This window comes from Chiloscyllium plagiosum, unplaced genomic scaffold (assembly GCF_037043375.1).
Source record: "Chiloscyllium plagiosum isolate Xiang-an unplaced genomic scaffold, Cpla_swu_hap1 HiC_scaffold_35, whole genome shotgun sequence".
In the NCBI taxonomy this organism is placed as follows: domain Eukaryota; kingdom Metazoa; phylum Chordata; class Chondrichthyes; order Orectolobiformes; family Hemiscylliidae; genus Chiloscyllium; species Chiloscyllium plagiosum.
The window spans coordinates 9,760,478-9,775,711 of NW_028270173.1; the positions used below are offsets into that span (position 1 = coordinate 9,760,478).

Sequence of the window (15,234 nt, forward strand, 5' to 3'; positions counted from 1 at the left end):
CCGATCTGGGAGGGAAAGCATTGATTCTTCCTTCCACACTTGGACCTTACCTTCCTGTCTCTGTTTAGAGGAATTTGGACATTATTCAAACATGGGACATAGAATAATACAGAGCAGGAACACATTCTTAGCTCAATATCTCTGTGCCAGTTATGATGCTCATATAAACTAATCCTATATCCCTCTGTTTCTGCCTGTTTCATGTGTCTGCTCAAATATCTCTAACCTGTTGCTATCGTATCTGCTTCTGTCATCTCCCCTGGCAGTGCATGTCAGGGACCCACTGCACACTGTCTGATACGCCATCGTCACACACTTGCTTTAATCTTCTGATTCCTGAAGTGATGTGTGGGAGACTGGAGAGGTGCTCATTGGAGTTGAGCTGTGTACAATGTGATCTCTTTGAAACAGATCCAATTCTAATGGCTCATCAGGAGAGATGCTGAGAGGCAGCTGGTTCTAACCAGGCTGGACAGGATGTGTAACTACAGTCCCAGAATTCGGGGATGGCCATTTCAGACAGAGATGGCGAGAAATGCCTATGTGCGGAAAGTGGGAGAAACATTAGCGAGTTTATTTGTTCAAGTATTTTCAATTTGTCATCCACATCTCATTGAAAGATACAGGAGGCTCATAGGTAGGTCACATTAACAATCTCTTGTTCATTTCTTCTTTCAAACTCTGGATTCCCTCTCTCAGATTCCCAATCTCCTCTCCCAACAAGATTACCAAGATCCGGTTTTGTTATCTCATATTTACAACCTCCCAATCCCATTAATTTGCCCAACTGAAAACTGTCAATCCCAAATTCCCAATGTGATCATCAATCAAACAGTCAGTTGTAACAGAGTAGAAAGTGTACCCTCTCCTTTAAACACCGTCCAGGAACATCTCCAAAGCCAAACCAATGTACAACAGCCAGAAGGAAACATTAGATACTCTTCAAATAATTTTATTAATTCCTCTTTATGTTTGCAGACATAAATATTAATATAAATAATATAAATACAACCATTGATAAATAGAATTAAATAATAACTTATATCAATCTGAAATATCTTAACATTGACAATATCATTGTCACTAAAAGACACCTATAGAACAGATGTTACAGTTTTACACAAACACTCAGGTCGGTCGATGAACTGCAATTAAATTTCGGTGGTCCCTCATTCGAGATAGAGAATCTCTCGGCTTGCAGAGCCAATCAGATTTTTACTGGGATCTTACTGTGCATTTCCCAGTCTGAAGGGTGACCAATGGAGAGTACAAGGTACAAAGAGAAGGTAACATTGCCATGAAGGAACAATCTCAACCATTCCCCTTGGATCAGAGCAGCAAAGAATCCCCTCCAACATTGACTAGGATGAAGCTGTAGGGAGCACAATATAGTCCCATCAGATCAGGCACAGGGCAACATTTAGTGAGCCAACCTCTTAGTGTTTGCTGAATGTTCTGTCACCATTTGAATTGCAGTGCTGACCATATGGACTCAAGGGGAGGGAAGATTCTGTGAAGATTTGACCAATCACATTGTCGAGGTAGAAAGCCAATGCCCTGCTGAGAACGTGCTTTGGCATTCCTCACCCAACAGCGAACTCAATCAACTTGCTTCATTTTTCACAAAGAGAGCAGGGATCCTTTGGAATGTAAATCAATAATGAGGAATAGACCATACTCTTCAAGGACCAGTACCTGGTCTCAGGGAATAATCAGTCTGAATATCAGACCCAGGATCCTGGATTTCTTTTTAACTCCAGGGATAGACAAACGAATTTCTACCTGAGGAGGACAAATTCAAATAAAGTGAGCAACACAAAACACAATTTAAATATGAAATAAATTATACGATCTGTGAGGCTTTGTGTTCACGTCAATCAGAAACAGCAGATTTGGAATGCAATTTCTGAACAACTCTCTTCACATTGTTCCAATCGGATTCACTCATCCAACAGGATCAATGTTACACAGCAGTGAAACACCTCCACCTGGGCCCAGTGTTAAAGGGATGTTAGAAGCAGGGACATTATAGTGACAGGTGGAGGCCATTCAATCCCTCAAGCCTAGGTGTTAGCTGGAGGCAAGCACAGATTCCCTGACCAATACCATTCTGTGCTTTGTACAAAGCTGGAATTGCAACACTGAAAATTTACTCTGATACTTCACTGCACCACCCAATCCTCAAAGCCACACACATCGGGCACATTCTGTTGTTGCAAACTCTTGAAATCAAATGCAAGAGAAATTAATCTAGTTTGTGCACAATTAACAATAAGAAGACAATGTGCCTTTGTCAGTTTGCACTGAATTTCAATTTGAAATTCATGATCAGTCATTGATAATCAATGTGCATGTACCAGGAAAATTATACAGCAAATATTCCAAAGAAAGTCTTCCCTTCGGTTGTGTCTACATATCCCGTTGTCTCCTCGTTAACCCTGGAGAAGATCTGATCTCCCTCCAGGAACTCAAAGATGGCTCCCTGGTAGGAGGTTTTGTACCAGGGCTCCTTGCGTTGGTGAGAGTGGCAGGCGGATTTGGTGGCTTTCAGTAGAATGGCTTCCTCAGGATAATTTGGCGACAGCTTGGCGAGTTCGTGGCTCAGGTAGACGGCCTGGGGCTGACACTCCATGCTGTGGAAGACCACCTGGGTGTAGACAAAGTACTGTCCAGGCCTCTTGATGATGAGGTGGTTGTCCCTGAACTCCAGGCCCTCAGTGAATGTGGAGTCACTCTCATTCTGCCAAATCACATTCTCTCCTTTCCTGGTTGGGGAAGCTGAGGGGGCAGGGGTGGGAGAGACAGAGAAGACATCATGAGGATCAAACAAAGAGAAATAACTTGCCCGCATTGATGTCGCACCAGGCATGGCTTGTGGATATGGTAAAGCGCTTTACAACCAACGAGGTGTTATTGAAGGAGTAATTGTGCTATTTCAGGAAATGGAGCCACCACTTTGTGCACAGTAAGATCCCACGATTTCCCATGGGAAAGAAACTGGACGGTCTGCATCTTAATTGGAAACTGAGCTCCCTTGTCACCCTGACCCACAGAGAGGCCGGTCACAGGAGGATTTCATCTCTGATGCCTGTGCTGCTGTCTCTGTGTTCAGATGAACCAATTCACACCACAGCCCCTTCTCTTTGCCCAGGACCCTGTTATCTCCCACTCTCCTCCTCCAGTGCTCTCTCCACACTGCATTATTGATAAAGAGAGTTAGCACCTTCCCAATCCACCCCTGCACCCTCCCAGCTGCAGTGGCCTATTCTCCAGAGGATGCTGTCACATTGAGAACAGTTCTGTACCTGTCAGGTGAGCTGCGATTCTCGGCCGGGGGTCACTCCCCACCTGCTTCATGAGTCGGTGCAAACCTGGAAATGGAAAAGATAGAAACTCAGACCCGGCTGGATCACCCACAGAGCACAGACTGACAGACACAGAGAGAGAGAGAGGGGGAGGGGTGAAGGACGGGACAGATAGACAGGTGGGCTCATGAGAGCAAAGAGTGTATGAAATACAAACGGAAAAGGCTGGAGAAACTCAGCAGGTCTGGCAGCATCAGTGGGAGAAGACTCCGAGTTAACATCTCGAGTCCAGTATTGCTGCAATCTGAAAGAGTTTGTGGGAAAGACTGAGAGGGAGTCAGGAAAACAGACAACTCGCTAAAGGACAAGACTGATAAAGGGAGAATGGTGCAGCAATGTTAGGAAAGATATTGATGAAAATATGAATAAGGAATGTCCCAGAGGGTGAGGGAGAGATGGGTGGGAGAAACAGCACTGATGCTGACAGCACTTACCGCTGGTCTGAGCCGCTGTTGTCAGTGAGGGATGGGAGACTTCCAGCTTTGATCTTGAACCCTGAAGGAATTAAACAAGGACAAGTGTTAAGATGTGAAATTGACTCGAGTTTCCGCTCCACCGAACAGGAGTTGGTGCCCAACCCAGGGCTGCAGCTGGGTGGGCTGTAGGGGCGACCCGGTGTTGGACAGAAACACAATGTTATCCAGACGATTGTAGACACTAAGTGGATTGGAGCCCCTGTGTTGTACACTGTCCAGGACAGACAGGCTACCCTGGAGAGCCGGAGTGACCCAGCCAGCCTATTCCCCCATCCCCACTGTGTACAGACACACGCTGACACCAGGCAGACTGACTGAGTGTCCCTCCCCCCGGTCACTCTCAGAGTGACAGCTGCCAGTCTCTGCTTGTCCTTTAGTAGCGCCGGCAGCACAGACTGAGAGAGCCGCCTTTATCCGGCGGGACCCATAGAACAGGGAGCAGTTCCAACAGTTCCCTCAGCTCAGGCTGGGCACTGAGCAGGGTCCCGGGGAAAATCGCTCTCGCTGTTGGAGAGACTGCAGTTAAAGGGCCGGCCTGGCTGAAGGGCTGGGGGCCAGGTTGCTGTTTCGCTGCAGAGTTGCAGCAGGAACTGAGAGTGAAATCCCTTCGCAGCTTGAAGTGCCCGCTTCCCAACAAGTCCCTGTCCCGGAGCAATGCAAGCGGCAAGTGGAAGGCGAGCGCTAGTCTCCGAGAACCCCCTCCCCAAGGCTGACCCTCACCTGGTTTGTAGGGAGCACTCCAAACTGAAGCAGGAAGAGAAAGGTACAAAGCAGCAACAAGCCGAGGACAGCGAGTGCACACAGAGCCCGCCAGAAACAGCTTGTGTTGGAGCCTGACTCCCTGATGGGCAGCAGCCCCCCATTCTCCAGCTCCAAGAACTTGGCCTCAGTGTTCATGCTGTCAGGTGGCAGAGGGAGCTCGCTGGGTCAGCCTCTCTCGGGTCCACTCAGGCTCTGTATGAGTGTCTCTGTCTCTGTCTCTCTCTCTCTGGGAGGGAGCTGCCTGCTCTCGAACTGCTGCTGCTGCTCACTAACAGCTCTTTATACCCAGCAGGAGCAGCACAGTCACTGCTGGCTGTGATGAAATGGAATGGGAAATCCCCAAGCAGAAACAGCAGCGATTGGAAAGCGATCACTCTCCAGCTCGAATGTGGGACTGGCTCTGTCTGACTCTCACCCAACGTGGAACTACAGCAGTTTCTCCCAAAACCAGGAAATCCTGTCGGTAACCCAAAGTGTGGGTCCCAGCATTTCCCCCCACTCTCTCCATGTATCCCCCATGGGCTCCTGGCTCTCACTGGGAACAATGACAGAGGGAGGAGATAGAGAGAGGGAGGGAGAGCACAGCACTAACTTTATTACCGAAATAATTGGTTCTGTCCTAATGTGGGGCAGACCCACCGACAGTGGATAACGGATTAAATTAGAGAAAGATCAAGCTGAACCAAAACATCCTATGCAGAAAGCTGTGTGAGTGGTCAGATGGTGGGACAAAACCCTTGGCAGCAGCAAAGTGAGAAACGAACTGATCTCTCAGGGGGACAAAATGAGACTCTCTGACCAACCCAACGAAAGCTCTCCGTGTCATGAAACAGCAGCGGAGCGAGGGTCGTCAGTGCGGATCACCCAGAGAGTGAGACTGGGGAGTTCAACCCCCAGAATAAGGACATGGAACAATAACCCAGCAGCTAGTCACCTCCCATCTTCACTGTGGGGGAACCAAACACCTTCCACTGGGAGATGGACATCAGGGGGTGCAATGGATGCAGGAACCTGGTGAAATTATCGTCAGGGGGGAAGTGATACTGAAGACAGTGAGAGAGCTGTGGGAGGGCCACTCCTAGTTCCTAATGGACTTCACAACAAGGTCCTCACAGCAGCTCTAATACAGCAGGAGATTTGTTGGTGTGCATTTTCCAGGATTCCCCAGATTCTGGAAGTGTTCCATCAGACTGCAAAGCAACATATGTCCTGCCTGTATTCCAGAAGGGAAAGTATTGGAGAGTGAGCCTGACATCTGTCATGGGGACACTGATGGAATTGATGACTCAAGTGGTTCTAGCTGTGTACCTGAAACCCTCCAGATAGTGAGGAAGAGCCAGCAGGGGTTTGTGAAAGGGAAAGAAGGTTTAGTCAGTGTCTTTGAATTAGTGGAAGGAGTACATTGGGCTGTGGGTAAAGGGGAGGTCCCTGACGCACTCTACCTGGATTAGTCAGAATGCTGATTTGGTTTAATTTGATTAATTCTTGTCAGATGTACCTGAGTGCAATGAAAAGTGTGAATACTCTAACTGATGATGTTGCCTAGTCATGGTGATGGAACATCTGAAAACCTACCTTCCAGCTCATTGAGCGAACTAACGTACATATGAGAGGTCCAATCAGCAGTCTATTCACAGCGGGAAAGAAGCTGTCCTTCACCCTTTTGGCACGAACTTTTCATCTTTAAATCCCCGGCGTGACTGAAGAAGTTGGAAGTGATGATAACTGGGATGGGAGGGCTCTTTGGTATTGGCTGCCTTTTCACAGAGATGAGAAGTGTGGATGCAGTCAATGGATGGCTGGGTGGTTTGTGGGAGGGTCTGAGCTATATCCACAACTGGTGTCACATCAATGTGATTGAGACTGATCGCAGGTCATGATAAAGGGCTAAGGCATATAGGGTTGGGACGAAATCAATTAGGTACACTGTAAAAACAAGTAAAAATGCTATTCCTCAGTGAGACCAGCCTCATGGGTGAGACCAATCTGGAATAACGTGTACAGTTTCAGTCTCTGTATTGAGGGGAGAATATAAAGAGAACATAGAACATAGAACAATACAGCACAGAACAGGCCCTTCAGCCCACGATGTTGTGCCGAACATTTGTCCTAGCGTAAACACCTATCCATGTACCTATCCAATTGCTGCTTAAAGGTCACCAATGATTCTGACTCAGCCACTCCCACATGCAGCGTATTCCATGCCCCCACCACTCTCTGGGTAAAGACCCACGCCTGACATCCCCCCTATACCTTCCACCCTTCACCTTAAATTTATGTCCCCTTGTAATACTCTGTTGTACCCGTGGAAAAAGTTTCTGACTGTCTACTCTATCTATTCTCCTGATCATCTTATAAACCTCTATAAAGTCTCCTCTCGTCCTTTGCCATTCCAATGAGAAAAGGCCTCGCACTCTCAACCTATCCTCGTACGACCTATTCTCCATTCCAGGCAACAACCTGGTAAATCACCTCTGCACCCTCTCCAAAGCTTCCACATCTTTCCTAAAATGAGGTGACCAGAACTGTACACAGTACACCAAAGTTGGCCTTACCAAGGTCCTGTACAGCTGCAACATCACCTCTAGACACTTGAATTCAATCCCTCGGCTAATGAATGCTAATACACCATAGGCCTTCTTACAAGCTCTATCCACCTGAGTGGCAACTTTCAAAGAGCTATGAACATAGATGCCAAGATCTCTCTGCTCCTCCACCTTAGTAAGAACCCTACCGTTTACCCTGTATCCCGCATTCTTATTTGTCCTTTCAAAATGGACAACCTCACACTTGACAGGGTTGAACTCCATCTGCCACTCCTCAGCCCAGCTCTGCATCATATCTAAGTCCCTTTGCATCCGACAACAGCCCTTCTCACTATCCACAACACCACCAATCTTCGTATCGTCTGCAAATTTACTGACCCACCCTTCGACACCCTCTTCCAAGTCATTAATAAAAATTACAAACAGCAGAGGACCCAGAACTGATCCCTGCGGAACTCCACTTGTAACTGGGCTCCAGGCTGAATATTTACCATTTACCACCACTCTCTGACTTCGACCGGTTAGCCAGTTCTCTATCCAACTGGCCAAATTTCCCACTATCCCATGCCTCCTGACTTTCCGCATAAGCCTACCATGGGGGACCTTATCAAATGGCTTACTAAAATCCATGTATATTACATCCACTGCTCTACCCTCATCCACATGCTTGGTCATGTCCTCAAAGAATTCAATAAGACTTGTAAGGCAAGACCTACTACTCACAAATCCATGCTGGCTGTCCCTAATCAAGCAGTGTCTTTCCAGATACTCATAAATCCTATCCCTCAGTACCCGTTCCATTACTTTGCCTACCACCAAAGTAAGACTAACTGTCCTGTAATTCCCGGGGTTATCCCTATTCCCTTTTTTGAACAGGGGCACAACATTTGCCACTCTCCAGTTCCCTGGTACCACCCCTGTTGACAGTGAAGACGAAAAGATCATTCCAACGGCTTTGAAATTTCCTCTCTTGCTTCCCACATAATTCTAGGACATATCCCGTCAGGCCCGGGGGACTTGTCTATTCTCAAGTTTTTCAAAATGCCCAAACACATCTTCCTTCCTAACAAGTATCTCCTCTCGCTTACCAGTCCGTTTCATACCCTCCTCTTCAACAATACGGTCCCTCTCGTTCGTAAATACTGAAGAAAAGTACTCATCCAAGACCTCTCCTATCTCTTCCGACTCAATACACAGTCTCCCACGACTGTCCTTGATCGGACCTACCCTCGTTCTCGTCATTCTCATGTTTCTCACATACGCATAAAAGGCCTTGGGATTATCCTTGATCCTACCCGCCAAAGATTTTTCATGCCCTCTCTTAGCTCTCCTAATCCCTTTCTTCAGCTCCCTCCTGGCTATCCTGTATCCCTCCAACGTTCTGTCTGAACCTTGTTTCCTCAGCCTTATTTAAGCCTCCTTCTTCCTCTTTACTAGACATTCAACCTCCCTCGTCAACCAAGGTTCCCTCACACGACCATCTCTTTCCTGTCTGACAGGTACATACATATCAAGGACACGTCGTATCTGTTCCTTGAAAAAGTTCCACATTTCAATGACATCCTTCCCTGACAATCTATGCTCCCAACTTATGTTCCTCAGATCCTGTCTTGCAGCATCATATTTACCCTTCCCCCAATTGGAAAACCTACCCTGTTGACTGCACCTAACTCTCTCCAAAACCAAGGTGAAAGTCACAGAATTGTGGTCACCATCACCAAAATGTTCACCCACTAACAAGCCCATCACTTGTCCCGGTTCGTTACCAAGTACCAAATCCAATATGGCCACACCTCTGGTTGGACAATCTACATACTGAGTTAGAATGTGTTGGAGGAGGCTGTGAGACTGACACCGGGAATGAACAGGTTGTTTTCTGAGCAACGCTTGTTCAGGTAGAACTTGCTTTCACTGAGAGTGAGAGGCGAGTCCTGCTTTGGATCCAGACAAAGGCCCGTTAGTGAATGGGAGGAGAAGGAGTTTATCAAGATGGAACCCAACCCCTACTTCCCTGAGAATTGGAAAGCCCTTCATCCCAACCCTGGTCAGATTGACCGTGATGAGTATGTATTTCCATTCACTGAACACCCCTTCCTGTGTAACAGAATTCTGCAAGTGCCTTTCTAGAAATGGGGAAGGAAGTCACAAGCCGAGCCATCTTGGACAGGAATAATTTCTCATCATGGAGCCAGCCGTGTTAGTCTGAGTTAGCCTGACACATTCTCAGAGTGCATCTGTCTGAGGCACAGTGGGTGATAGTTTCTCATTCACACACCATTCCCCATGACAGAACAGGGTGCGGTGGCAATTCCTTTTGGCTGGAATTGAAATTTAAATTTCTGCGAGTCTTTGGCCAAGCAGTGGGGTAAGCGTGTTATTGGTGTGAGCTGTGCTCAGCTGAGAATGGTGTATCTACAGGGATGGCTGGGAACCGATGGAATCAGTCAGGAAAACAGGGTGTGCCTGACGGTCAGATTCTCACAGGCTGACTCCATGGACAGGAACGTTTGATTTCCTGGGAGCACAAAGATGGTGGGCATGGTCCCCTGTTTCAAATATCACGTGTAAATATTTCACATTGCATAGGGTCCAATCTATTCAGGTCTGCTTCAGCAGAGTTTGATCAGACCATGAAATGTTGTACATAAAGTGTTTTAACAGTTCCCTGAAAAAGAACAAAGATACAACTAAAAAAAGGGTTAACTCCCAAACAAGAGTTAATCCATGAGCGCAGATTTACTGCATCTCCTTCAAGACATTTAAATATTGGCTGTCCTGTTGGATGTTTAAATGTTTTTTTCCTTTGAAAAACTTCTATTGTCTTGGGAACATGTGAGCCGTTCTGACATTGATGTCTGTGGTTGTGGCTCAGAGATTTGGAAAAAGTGTTTTGCTTTCTGAAATACACCACATACTTTTAACTTTTAAATCGTTCTTTCATTGGCCTGAGTACATTTACAGCAACCTCACTAATTTATCATCTTCCAAAAAACCACCCTGCCAGCCTGTTTGTTACACAGTTGATATGGTTTAGTGATACTGGATTGCAAATAGAATATTTCTCAGTGTTTTATAGAGAACCGATCTGGGAGGGAAAGTATTGATTCTTCCTTCCACACTTAGACCTTACCTTCCAGTCTCTGTTTAGAGGAATTTGGACATTTTTCAATCATGGGACATAGAATAATATAGAGCAGGAACACATTCTTCAGCTCAATATCTCTGTGCCAGTTATGATGCTCATATAAACTAATCCTATATCCCTCTGTTTCTGCCTGTTTCATGTGTCTGCTCAAATATCTCTAACCTGTTGCTATCGTATCTGCTTCTGTCATCTCCCCTGGCAGTGCATGTCAGGCACCCACTGCACACTGTCTGAAAGCCCATCCTCACACACTTGCTTTAATCTTCTGATTCCTGAAGTGATGTGTGGAGAGGTGCTCATTGGAGTTGAGCTGTGTACAATGTGATCTCTTTGAAACAGATCCAATTCTAATGGCTCATCAGGAGAGATGCTGAGAGGCAGGTGGTTCTAACCAGGCTGGACAGGATGTGTAACTACAGTCCCAGAATTCGGGGATGGCCATTTCAGACAGAGATGGCGAGAAATGCCTATGTGCGGAAAGTGGGAGAAACATTAGCGAGTTTATTTGTTCAAGTATTTTCAATTTGTCATCCACATCTCATTGAAAGATACAGGAGGCTTATAGATCGGTCGCATTAACAATCTCTTGTTCATTTCTTCTTTCAAACTCTGGATTCCCTCTCTCAGATTCCCAATCTACTCTCCCAAAAAGATTACCAAGATCCGGTTTTGTTATCTCATATTTACAACCTCCCAATCCCATTAATTTGCCCAGCTGAAAACTGTCAATCCCAAATTCCCAATGTGATCATCAATCAAACAGTCAGTTGTAACAGAGTAGAAAGTGTACCCTCTCCTTTAAACACCGTCCAGGAACATCTCCAAAGCCAAACCAATGTACAACAGCCAGAAGGAAACATTAGATACTCTTCAAATAATTTTATTAATTCCTCTTTATGTTTGCAGACATAAATATTAATATAAATAATATAAATACAACCATTGATAAATAGAATTAAATAATAACTTATATCAATCTGAAATATCTTAACATTGACAATATCATTGTCACTAAAAGACACCTATAGAACAGATGTTACAGTTTTACACAAACACTCAGGTCGGTCGATGAACTGCAATTAAATTTCGGTGGTCCCTCATTCGAGATAGAGAATCTCTCGGCGTGCAGAGCAAATCAGACTTTTACTGGGATCTTACTGTGCATTACCCAGTCTGAAGGGTGACCAATGGAGAGTACAAGGTACAAAGAGAAGGTAACATTGCCATGAAGGAACAATCTCAACCATTCCCCTTGGATCAGAGCAGCAAAGAATCCCCTCCAACATTGACTAGGATGAAGCTGTAGGGAGCACAATATAGTCCCATCAGATCAGGCACAGGGCAACATTTAGTGAGCCAACCTCTTAGTGTTTGCTGAATGTTCTGTCACCATTTGAATTGCAGTGCTGACCATATGGACTCAAGGAGAGGGAAGATTCTGTGAAGATTTGACCAATCACATTGTCGAGGTAGAAAGCCAATGCCCTGCTGAGAACGTGCTTTGGCATTCCTCACCCAACAGCGAACTCAATCAACTTGCTTCATTTTTCACAAAGAGAGCAGGGATCCTTTGGAATGTAAATCAATAATGAGGAATAGACCATACTCTTCAAGGACCAGTACCTGGTCTCAGGGAATAATCAGTCTGAATATCAGACCCAGGATCCTGGAGTTCTTTTTAACTCCAGGGATAGACAAACGAATTTCTACCTGAGGAGGACAAATTCAAATAAAGTGAGCAACACAAAACACAATTTAAATATGAAATAAATTATACGATCTGTGAGGCTTTGTGTTCACGTCAATCAGAAACAGCAGATTTGGAATGCAATTTCTGAACAACTCTCTTCACATTGTTCCAATCGGATTCACTCATCCAACAGGATCAATGTTACACAGCAGTGAAGGACCTCCACCTGGGCCCAGTGTTAAAGGGATGTTAGAAGCAGGGACATTATAGTGACAGGTGGAGGCCATTCAATCCCTCAAGCCTAGGTGTTAGCTGGAGGCAAGCACAGATTCCCTGACCAATACCATTCTGTGCTTTGTACAAAGCTGGAATTGCAACACTGAAAATTTACTCTGATACTTCACTGCACCACCCAATCCTCAAAGCCACACACATCGGGCACCTTCTGTTGTTGCAAACTCTTGAAATCAAATGCAAGAGAAATTAATCTAGTTTGTGCACAATTAACAATAAGAAGACAATGTGTCTTTGTCAGTTTGCACTGAATTTCAATTTGAAATTCTTGATCAGTCATTGATAATCAATGTGCATGTACCAGGAAAATTATACAGCAAATATTCCAAAGAAAGTCTTCCCTTCGGTTGTGTCTACATATCCCGTTGTCTCCTCGTTAACCCTGGAGAAGATCTGATCTCCCTCCAGGAACTCAAAGATGGCTCCCTGGTAGGAGGTTTTGTACCAGGGCTCCTTGCGTTGGTGAGAGTGGCAGGCGGATTTGGTGGCTTTCAGTAGAATGGCTTCCTCAGGATAATTTGGCGACAGCTTGGCGAGTTCGTGGCTCAGGTAGACGGCCTGGGGCTGACACTCCATGCTGTGGAAGACCACCTGGGTGTAGACAAAGTACTGTCCAGGCCTCTTGATGATGAGGTGGTTGTCCCTGAACTCCAGGCCCTCAGTGAATGTGGAGTCACTCTCATTCTGCCAAATCACGTTCTCTCCTTTCCTGGTAGGGGAAGCTGAGGGGGCAGGGGTGGGAGAGACAGAGAAGACATCATGAGGATCAAACAAAGAGAAATAGCTAGCCCGCATTGATGTAGCACCAGGCATGGCTTGTGGATATGGTAAAGCGCTTTACAACCAATGAGGTGTTATCGAAGGAGTAATTGTGCTATTTCAGGAAATGGAGCCACCACTTTGTGCACAGCAAGATCCCACGATTTCCCATGGGAAAGAAACTGGACGGTCTGCATCTTAATTGGAAACTGAGCTCCCTTGTCACCCTGACCCATAGAGAGGCCGGTCACAGGAGGATTTCATCTCTGATGCCTGTGCTGCTGCCTCTGTGTTCAGATGAACCAATTCACACCACAGCCCCTTCTGTTTGCCCAGGACCCTGTTATCTCCCACTCTCCTCCTCCAGTGCTCTCTCCACACTGCATTATTGATAAAGAGAGTTAGGACCTTCCCAATCCACCCCTGCACCCTCCCAGCTGCTGTGGCCTATTCTCCAGAGGATGCTGTCACATTGAGAACAGTTCTGTACCTGTCAGGTGAGCTGCGATTCTCGGCCGGGGGTCACTCCCCACCTGCTTCATGAGTCGGTGTAAACCTGGGAAATGGAAAAGATAGAAACTCAGACCCAGCTGGATCACCCACAGAGCACAGACTGACAGACACAGAGAGAGGGGGGGGGGGGGGGGAGGGGTGAAGGACGGGACAGATAGACAGGTGGGCTCATGAGAGCGAAGAGTGTATGCGATACAAACGGAAAAGGCTGGAGAAACTCAGCAGGTCTGGCAGCATCAGTGGGTGGAGACTCCGAGTTAACATCTCGAGTCCAGTATTGCTGCAATCTGAAAGAGTTTGTGGGAAAGACTGATCGGGAGTCAGGAAAACAGACAACTCGCGAAAGGACAAGACTGATAAAGGGAGAATGGTGCAGCAATGTTAGGAAAGATATTGATGAAAATATGAATAAGGAATGTCCCAGAGGGTGAGGGAGAGATGGGTGGGAGAAACAGCACTGATGCTGACAGCACTTACCGCTGGTCTGAGCCGCTGTTGTCAGTGAGGGATGGGAGACTTCCAGCTTTGATCTTGAACCCTGAAGGAATTAAACAAGGACAAGTGTTAAGATGTGAAATTGACTCGAGTTTCCGCTCCACCGAACAGGAGTTGGTGCCCATCCCAGGGCTGCAGCTGGGTGGGCTGTAGGGGCGACCCGGTGTTGGACAGAAACACAATGTTATCCAGACGATTGTAGACACTAAGTGGATTGGAGCCCCTGTGTTGTACACTGTCCAGGACAGACAGGCTACCCTGGAGAGCCGGAGTGACCCAGCCAGCCTATTCCCCCATCCCCACTGTGTACAGACACACGCTGAAACCAGGCAGACTGGCTGAGTGTCCCCCCCCCCCCCCCCCCGGTCACTCTCAGAGTGACAGCTGCCAGTCTCTGCTTGTCCTTTAGTAGCGCCGGCAGCACAGACTGAGAGAGCCGCCTTTATCCGGCGGGACCCATAGAACAGGGAGCAGCTCCAACAGTTCCCTCAGCTCAGGCTGGGCACTGAGCAGGGTCCCGGGGAAAATCGCTCTCGCTGTTGGAGAGACTGCAGTTAAAGGGCCGGCCTGGCTGAAGGGCTGGGGGCCAGGTTGCTGTTTCGCTGCAGAGTTGCAGCAGGAACTGAGAGTGAAATCCCTTCGCAGCTTGAAGTGCCCGCTTCCCAACAAGTCCCTGTCCCGGAGCAATGCAAGCGGCAAGTGGAAGGCGAGCGCTAGTCTCCGAGAACCCCCTCCCCAAGGCTGACCCTCACCTGGTTTGTAGGGAGCACTCCAAACTGAAGCAGGAAGAGAAAGGTACAAAGCAGCAACAAGCCGAGGACAGCGAGTGCACACAGAGCCCGCCAGAAACAGCTTGTGTTGGAGCCTGACTCCCTGATGGGCAGCAGCCCCCCATTCTCCAGCTCCAAGAACTTGGCCTCAGTGTTCATGCTGTCAGGTGGCAGAGGGAGCTCGCTGGGTCAGCCTCTCTCGGGTCCACTCAGGCTCTGTATGAGTGTCTCTGTCTCTGTCTCTCTCTCTCTGGGAGGGAGCTGCCTGCTCTCGAACTGCTGCTGCTGCTCACTAACAGCTCTTTATACCCAGCAGGAGCAGCACAGTCACTGCTGGCTGTGATGAAATGGAATGGGAAATCCCCAGGCAGAAACAGCAACGATTGGAAAGCGATCACTCTCCAGCTCGAATGTGGGAC

At 47.1% G+C, this 15,234-nt stretch overlaps 2 protein-coding genes across 2 annotated transcripts; both read right to left on the reverse strand.

Moving 5' to 3' along the window:
* Positions 1–936: 936 nt before the first annotated feature.
* Positions 937–4,806, reverse strand: LOC148140034 (tumor necrosis factor-like). The gene is made up of 4 exons (XM_087978839.1): positions 4,562–4,806; positions 3,800–3,860; positions 3,306–3,371; positions 937–2,778 (listed from the first exon to the last, which is right to left on the reverse strand). Exons 1-4 carry the CDS (start codon positions 4,736–4,738, stop codon positions 2,366–2,368), a joined length of 717 nt encoding a protein of 238 aa, XP_087834965.1. The 5' UTR covers positions 4,739–4,806; the 3' UTR covers positions 937–2,365.
* Positions 4,807–11,158: 6,352 nt separating this feature from the next.
* Positions 11,159–13,579, reverse strand: LOC148140035 (tumor necrosis factor-like). Its single transcript, XM_087978841.1, has 2 exons — positions 13,528–13,579; positions 11,159–13,000 (listed from the first exon to the last, which is right to left on the reverse strand). The coding sequence occupies exons 1-2, from the start codon at positions 13,577–13,579 to the stop codon at positions 12,588–12,590; spliced, it is 465 nt and encodes a 154-aa protein (XP_087834967.1). The 3' UTR covers positions 11,159–12,587.
* Between the last annotated feature and the right edge of the window lie 1,655 nt (positions 13,580–15,234).

Excerpts from the sequence above, each read along its gene's own strand:
- LOC148140035 (XM_087978841.1), bottom strand. The coding sequence starts at position 13,579 with ATGAAGCAGGTGGGGAGTGACCCCCGGCCGAGAATCGCAGCTCACCTG. Across the intron at positions 13,001-13,527 it reads AATCGCAGCTCACCTGACAG|CTTCCCCTACCAGGAAAGGA; the intron begins GTACAGAACTGT and ends CTGCCCCCTCAG.
- LOC148140034 (XM_087978839.1), bottom strand. The coding sequence starts at position 4,738 with ATGAACACTGAGGCCAAGTTCTTGGAGCTGGAGAATGGGGGGCTGCTG. Across the intron at positions 3,861-4,561 it reads GAGTGCTCCCTACAAACCAG|GGTTCAAGATCAAAGCTGGA; the intron begins GTGAGGGTCAGC and ends TAATTCCTTCAG. Across the intron at positions 2,779-3,305 it reads AATCGCAGCTCACCTGACAG|CTTCCCCAACCAGGAAAGGA; the intron begins GTACAGAACTGT and ends CTGCCCCCTCAG.